This window comes from Vespa velutina, chromosome 20 (genome assembly GCF_912470025.1).
Source record: "Vespa velutina chromosome 20, iVesVel2.1, whole genome shotgun sequence".
NCBI classification, from domain to species: Eukaryota; Metazoa; Arthropoda; class Insecta; order Hymenoptera; family Vespidae; genus Vespa; species Vespa velutina.
The window spans coordinates 3,932,428-3,939,927 of NC_062207.1; the positions used below are offsets into that span (position 1 = coordinate 3,932,428).

At 27.9% G+C, this 7,500-nt stretch overlaps 1 protein-coding gene across 2 annotated transcripts in view; it reads right to left on the reverse strand.

Annotated features, from left to right (window-relative positions):
- The window catches only part of LOC124955970 (vitellogenin receptor), a 13,103-nt gene that overhangs the window by 2,704 nt on the left and 2,899 nt on the right, over positions 1–7,500 (reverse strand). For both annotated transcript variants that reach the window (XM_047511203.1, XM_047511204.1), the window contains exons 8-30: positions 7,393–7,500; positions 6,922–7,140; positions 6,610–6,781; positions 6,252–6,453; positions 5,938–6,129; positions 5,586–5,706; positions 5,377–5,517; positions 5,054–5,306; positions 4,609–4,805; positions 4,373–4,522; positions 4,102–4,235; positions 3,893–4,017; positions 3,615–3,808; positions 2,945–3,120; positions 2,535–2,779; positions 1,961–2,268; positions 1,584–1,823; positions 1,337–1,489; positions 1,024–1,166; positions 836–927; positions 475–712; positions 235–403; positions 1–152 (exon numbers count right to left, since the gene is read on the reverse strand). The exon at positions 1–152 is cut by the window's left edge and continues 143 nt beyond it; the exon at positions 7,393–7,500 is cut by the window's right edge and continues 18 nt beyond it. In XM_047511203.1, coding sequence (XP_047367159.1) covers positions 1–152; positions 235–403; positions 475–712; positions 836–927; positions 1,024–1,166; positions 1,337–1,489; positions 1,584–1,823; positions 1,961–2,268; positions 2,535–2,779; positions 2,945–3,120; positions 3,615–3,808; positions 3,893–4,017; positions 4,102–4,235; positions 4,373–4,522; positions 4,609–4,805; positions 5,054–5,306; positions 5,377–5,517; positions 5,586–5,706; positions 5,938–6,129; positions 6,252–6,453; positions 6,610–6,781; positions 6,922–7,140; positions 7,393–7,500 — 4,124 coding nt within the window. The remainder of the gene's footprint in view (positions 153–234; positions 404–474; positions 713–835; positions 928–1,023; positions 1,167–1,336; positions 1,490–1,583; positions 1,824–1,960; positions 2,269–2,534; positions 2,780–2,944; positions 3,121–3,614; positions 3,809–3,892; positions 4,018–4,101; positions 4,236–4,372; positions 4,523–4,608; positions 4,806–5,053; positions 5,307–5,376; positions 5,518–5,585; positions 5,707–5,937; positions 6,130–6,251; positions 6,454–6,609; positions 6,782–6,921; positions 7,141–7,392) is intronic.

The following is a 7,500-nucleotide window of genomic DNA, read 5'->3' on the forward strand; positions in this document are numbered from 1 at the left end:
CAACGACATTGATGAAATCAATCGTTGCCTTGAATCTTTCTTACATGCGAAATCATTATCTATTGGTTTACCATATTGACAAAAACATGTAAAATTTTGCTCGTTCAGTAGACACATATAAGCACATTCTTGATCTTGACATTTGTTCCGTACTATAAATAATAAAATAAGTCATCACATTTCAATTGATTTCAATTATTAACGAATCAAAATGTTTATTAATACAATTTTTACCTAATGGTTGTATTGTGTCATGAAAAATGGCAAAATGTTTAGTAACAATTTGAGAACCAATGGTTATACAAGTAGTCTTGCTATTCAATTTACATTTCCTTATGTTACCTGTATTGGAAAGTAACCAGAAAAGAGAATCTTCATACACGACAACATCCAAAGGTTGAAACTATAATAATCATTATGTTATAATCAATCGTAATCAGTTATGTAAACATATTATTAAAATATTGTAAATACCTCTGTTTCTACAAATATTTTACGATCAGAACCATCTAAGTTTGATGATTCAATAACATTTAATTGCGTGTCACCCCAATATAATCGAGACTTTCTATGATCTATCGTTAGTTTTTGAACAACGCCGAGATTTCGAATAACTATTGCCGTAACGTCTGTACCAGACATAGTTGATCTATATATTTCACTTTTTGGTCCACTTTGCAACAGCCAATCAGTTTGACTCCAGAATAACAAGCTGATAGATCGTTAAACAAAATTAATAAATTAATTATAAACAATTCTTTTTTGTCGTGATAATTGTTTTATTATTTATCTCATATTATGGAAAGAATTATTATTGTTAAATTATTTTATATACCCTTTGATTGGATCAACTTTGATAGATTGTACTTTGCCAGTTCCATTGATTGTCAAAACTTTTGCACACTTTCTTTCTTCCAAATTGCACACCTGCAAACAACGTTAGCAACGTTAAAACGCATTAGTTTTTCTTTTTCTCTTTTGTTTTCTTTTTTTCTTTTTTTTTTTTCAAATCATATTCCTTACTTTAATAGCATATGGACGATTGTCACTGTAGAAATAGACATTATCTGTTATCCAATCGACTGCCATAGCTCCAGGTCTTCCAACATCGACTATCTTTTTTTCTTTTGTTTTGATGTTTATTTTTGTTATTGTTCCAAGTATAACTGTAGATTAGAGATCATACTATATATATATATATATATATATACAGAGAGAGAGAGAGAGAGAGAGAGAGACAATTGTACTATAATTTAGTGTGAAATAAAAATGATTAAATATTAAATAATGTAGGTGAGTCAGCATATATATTAAAAATCGTTTTATTGTATTATACCGTTAGTCCAATAAACAGCATTCTCTTTCACATTAATGTCCAGCCCCAAAATCTCAAAATTTGGATCATGATGAATGACCTCGATCTCGTTCAACGTCAATGTACTTCTTTTCACGTCGTATCCAGCAACTGTTATTATCTTCATTTGTGAGCCTAGAATTTATTTTATTCAGTTTGTATCATTGCTGAAAGAAATATTGTTGGAGAAAGGAATTCTTTCTATTATTTTTTTGTTTCTTAAATTTACCGGTGGCTTTGCAAGAAATTTTGTCCGGTTGTAAGACATATCCACTTTCACAAGAACATATGAATGAGCCTTGAGTATTATGACAAATCTGAGAACATGCATCGTCCTCGCATTCGTTTACGTCGACGCAACTCACTCCATCGGGAGCTAAACGATATCCGGGATTACAAGTACAAACAGGACCTAATGGTGTTTTGTGACACACATGTTTACAGGGATGGTTTATCATGCATGCCTCCACTGAAGACAAAAATATATGTTAGAATATATGTTAATGTTAAGTAGATTTGTATATCACACACACGCACATACAATAATTAATTAAAATAATATAAAAATACTATAGCTTTGTTTTTTAATTAAAGATAAATATTTACTGCATTCTTTGAACTCATCGCTGCCATCCGAACAATCTTTATATTTATCGCAGACCTTGCTAAAAGGAAGACACTGGCCGTCGTTACAGCGAAACTCTTTACAATCATCCTTGAAGACTATACCCTTAATATTCAAGCTATCTCCGCTACAATACTTTTCATCAGACCCATCACCACAATCATCATATTTATCGCATACCCATTCTTGCGTTATACATTTATTATTCTCGCAGGTGTATTCATTATATTGACAATTTGAACAATCATGTTCATCATCGTTCTTTGGACAATCCTGTTGACCATTACATCTATAATAACAAAAAAATATATATATATATATAAACATTTAATTGGAAATAAATTATTTGTTTACTTGATAAATATATACATTTTGCTGATTTTATTAATCATTTGAAATTATTCTAATGAAATATTACAGCTTGACTTTGATATAATAATAATAATAATCAAAAATATTAATATATAGGACAATTTATTGTCCTTTATTATTTATGAAATATATTTGATGAAAAGGAAAATATATATTTATCGAGTGAAAAATTACATAAGATACCTTTTACTTTTAGGAAGACATATATTAGTATCGTGGCATCTAAACTCGTTCATACTACAATTCACTGGTGTTATTTGTTTCCCATGGGAGCAATGATCTTCATCAGAATTATCACCACAATCATCGAGACCATTGCAAAGTAACAATTTGTCTATGCAATGGTTATTCTTACATGTATAAAAATTGTCCTCGCAAAATGTTTGTATACATTTTTGATTTTCGTCTGACCCATCATGGCAATCGACCTTAAATATATATAAATAATATATATGTATAATACATATAAATATTACATGTATATATATATATATATATATATATATATATATATATATATACACATATGTATTCGTTATTCCTTGACAAGGAATATTTGTGAAACGCAAAATAAACTTTTGCTAATAACTTACATCACCATCACAGACCCAACTACTCGGAATACATGTACCAATGTCGCACTTAAAGTCACCGGAAGAACAAGTGTAGGAGTTGCAATTCATTTCGTCGGAAAAATCAGGACAATCAAATTTCCAGTTACAAACAAAATACTTTGATATGCAGCCACCTTCGTGGCACTCGAATTCATCTGAAAACGTTTCATATAATTAAATAATAATAATATAAAAAAATATTTTATATAATCCTTTAGTTTAATGTAGAAAATGTAATGGTGATAATAAAAAGTAATTTAATAAATTTCAATGTAATAGTTTAATAAGACAAAATCGAGCAAATTATTTTATTTTTATGTAACATATTATTATGACAATTATAATTCATTTCAGATAATCCCTAATTCTTCATTTCTTTTTTCGATCAAGAATATAAACAAAAGAAAAAAAGAAAAAAAAAAAAAGAAAGAAAAGAAAAGGTAACGAATAAAAAAGAAAATGATTAAAAAAGAAAAAAACGAAATTATACACTAATAACTAGTTTTTATGGATAATTTATTTTATTAAAAAAAAAAATAAATAAAAATAAATTGATGAACAATAAATAAATCTTTTGGTTTTTTTGTTTACGATGTCCTATTGTTATAAATAAAGATGTTATAAATGATTTGTAGAAGGTGTGTTTTACCGGATGTACATTTAACTGCAGTACAATTTTCCTCATCCGAACGATCCTTACAATCGTAATGTGAATTGCAATGACTTTCAAGGCTTATGCATTCTCCATTTTTACAGGCAAATTGATCTTTTTTGCATGAACCGATAAGTTCACATTCATTTGATTCATCTTCACCGTTAGGACAATCCACTGTTCCGTCACATCTGAAATGATTAGAAATTATGTAATTATAGTCGATGGATTAAAACACACTAGTTATAGTTTTTTTTCTTTTTGTCGATTTTTACTTTTGTTTAAATTTTATGCAGACATCGTGTTCTGAACATTTGATTTCATCCTCTGCACAAACCGACTGGAGGATACACGTTCGTGTATCATGATTCAACATCATTCCTGGTGGACAAGCACAGATCTAGAAAAAAAATTTTAATTTGTATAAGAAATTATATGAGATATGAATATATATAATTAAAGTTATAAAAGTAAATATACTTACATAAGAATTATGATTTGTTGGTAGACAGACATGAGAACAATTTCCATTATTTTTACGACAACCTTGCTCATTATTGTTATAATACACTCCATGCATAGATATTAAATGCATTGTATCGAATTTATTGGATATTTCTAAAGGGAACAAAATTTTTTGTTATATTGATAATTTATTGATAAGTTTTCTGTACCCATTATCAATATATATATATATATATATATATATATATATATATATGCACATATATAAATGTTATGCTCTGTATACTAACCCAAAGGAATTTTCTTCAAAAGTTGTAAATCTTTGTTTTTGTGCCCCCAAAATAAATTGTTGGATTCCCGTTGAGTCCAAAAAACATTGTCTCCAAGTATCGCAAGGCTTATTGGCTCTGATAAACCAGTACGGAATAAATACTTGTCTCCTAGAAAATCAAGAAAAAATAATAAAAATAAATTTTTCTTTCCAGTCAAATATATAATTGTTATTATTAATTTTGCTATGATTTACCTTGACTGGAGATACTATCAATATTACCAGCACCCTGATCAGCCCAATACAATCTCTTAGTTTCACTGTCGTAACACAAGGAAATTTTTGGTCCAAGTAAGTTCTGATCTACTAGAGTTACTCGTGGACCCAATCCATTCATTTGTACTTTAAGTATACGGTATATATCATGAGAACGAAATACTACGTACATCATTCTGAAACATACGTGAATTTGCAATGATGGAAATCTAAATTTATACAGTAATTTGTCTTAATTTTTGTCAGATAAAAATAATTTGTTCGCCCATAAAAAGAAAAAAAGAAGAAAAAAAGATTCATAAAATCCTAATAATTTCTTTAACTACAAATTTGCACTTTTTTATCATTACATTAATAATTTTAATATTATTTGTAATATTGTTAAGTAACACTATAGAATTAAGAATAATAAAGGATCTAATACCGTTCTTCAGACGCCAATGAGATATCATGTGGTTCCTCGTGAAAGTAAAAGACAGTTTTCCCTTTAGTATCAAAACTATGAACTTCAATGGTCTTGTGTTTCATATCGGACCAATATAAATTATTACCAACAAAGTCAAAATCCATGCCACCGAGTACCCCGTTGGTCACAGGCATTACATTTTCAAACAGACCAGTGCTCATGTTGTAACGATAAATCATATTTGTGAGTTGATCGTTGACAAGAATGTCACCTAAATTAATAAACAAAATGCAAATGTTAATTATGTCACAAAATGTTGATTAAGATAATTCATAATTTACCTGTTAAAGAGTCATATGCCAAAGCAGTGATATGTTTCATTGTTTTACTTGTGCTCATTTTCGGTTTGCCCAGAAGTTCATGATAATAATCTATAAAAGTACTTCCACTTGCTATCACCATATGTTCACTTTTCTTAATCACTGAAAATTAGAAAAAAATATAGACCCTAAATGTTCAAAAAAGAAATCTGTTGATTCCAACGTTATACCTCTACAAGCATGTTTATCAGCAGCAAGTTGTGTATCCAACGTACAGGCACAAGTATAACTATTGTTTGAATTTAACAAGCAAATTTGTGAGCAAGGATTATAACTACATGGATTTTGAATCTAAAAAAAAAAAAAAAAAAAAAAGAAAAAGAAAAAAAAAGAAAGAAAAAAAAAAAAAAAAAAAAAAAAAAAAAAAAAAAAAAAAAAAAAAAAAAGAAAAAAAACTCTCTTTAGATCTACTAAGGCAAAGTGTTGAAAGAAAATTACGATATAATAGGTAATAAATTGTTATATATAAAAAAAAAAAAAAAAACAAAAAAAACAAAAAATCAAGAAAAAAGATTGATATACTTTTGGTTTAAGAACAGAGTGATAAATTTGTATCCCATAGGTCATACTAGTCGTATGAAGCAAAATTTTCCAATCCTTTCCAGTGAATTTATCACATGTTTGTATGGTGTTCGTGGACCAATCATTCCAATATAATTTATTCTCAAAAACTGCTAAAGAGTACGGATGGTTTATCAAATCGGTTAAAATGGTCTGAAATATATAATTTTAATCCAATAAAAATATGATTATGTTCATCTTAATAAATAACAAAATTATTACTGTATTATAATGTATACTGTATTATTAGCGTATTATAATGTAGAAATACTAACTCTTCTATCTCTACCATCCAAACGTATAGACTCAATAATTTTTAATTTTGCATCGACCCAATACAATCTATCATTTGGATCATCAATCGTTAAACCATTTGGCCAATCAATATTATCCTTGACAAATTTAACATGATTTTTTCCATCCATCGACGCCATCGCTATGTGCGAATTCGAACTCCAATCGGACCAATACATTATACTGAAAAATAACAATTTTAACAAATTTTCTTTCCACGTTCATTTTCTATAATACATGAAAAAATATAATTTAAAAAGTTTGATTAATTTTTTTACAAGCGAGTATATAAATTGAAGATTAAAAAGAAATCAAAGAAAAAAAAGATAAAAATGTAACCCAGATTTAGATGAAAGAACTATAGCTCTTGGTCTTTCTATATTTTCCTTGATCACTACTGTACAATATGTTCCATTTTCATCGCATACTCCAATACGTTTATACGAACTATCAGTGAAGTATATATTTCCAGTTACCCAATCGACTGCTACATCTTCTGGCGTCCTCACGCCTTAATTCGAATAAAACAGATAACAAATGTTTATATTATTTATATACGTCCTGATATCACTACTTATTCTATACATATTAAACATTTTATTTATTAATTTATTTATTATATCTTGTCAATGGAAAATATTATTATATTACCTGCAGTAACGATCACCGTTTTATTTGTTCCAAACTGATCACTTTTAAATATAGCTTCTTCATCACGATTAACATCTGTCCAATAAAAATTCACTGCATCAACAGCTATTCCAACAGCGTGTTGCAAATTGTTAAGTATAGGATAATATATTTTTGAGTCTAAATAATATCCACGAATCTCCGTCTTTGAGGCCAAAAACATTAATGCTTCTCCAGTTGCTAAAAGAAAGTTTCTTTTCTTTATAACAAATAAATTTTATATAAAATAAAATAAAATGAAATGAACTGAAATTATTCAAATTTTAAATATTCAATATCTATTTGTGAATGGTATTATAAATATGGATTTTTTTAAAGATAATCAATAAAATTAGAAATTAAAATGAATTATAATAAATGGTTAAATTCTTTTTAATATTTAAATATGGAATCATTTTTATGGATAATTTGTTCTCTCGAAATTTAACATACCATCGGCTTTGCAACTTTTTTTATCTTCTTGCAAATTGTAGCCCGGATTGCAGGAACAAACGTAAGATCCGTCATTGTTTGTACAATGTTGATAACAAGTTCCAAATA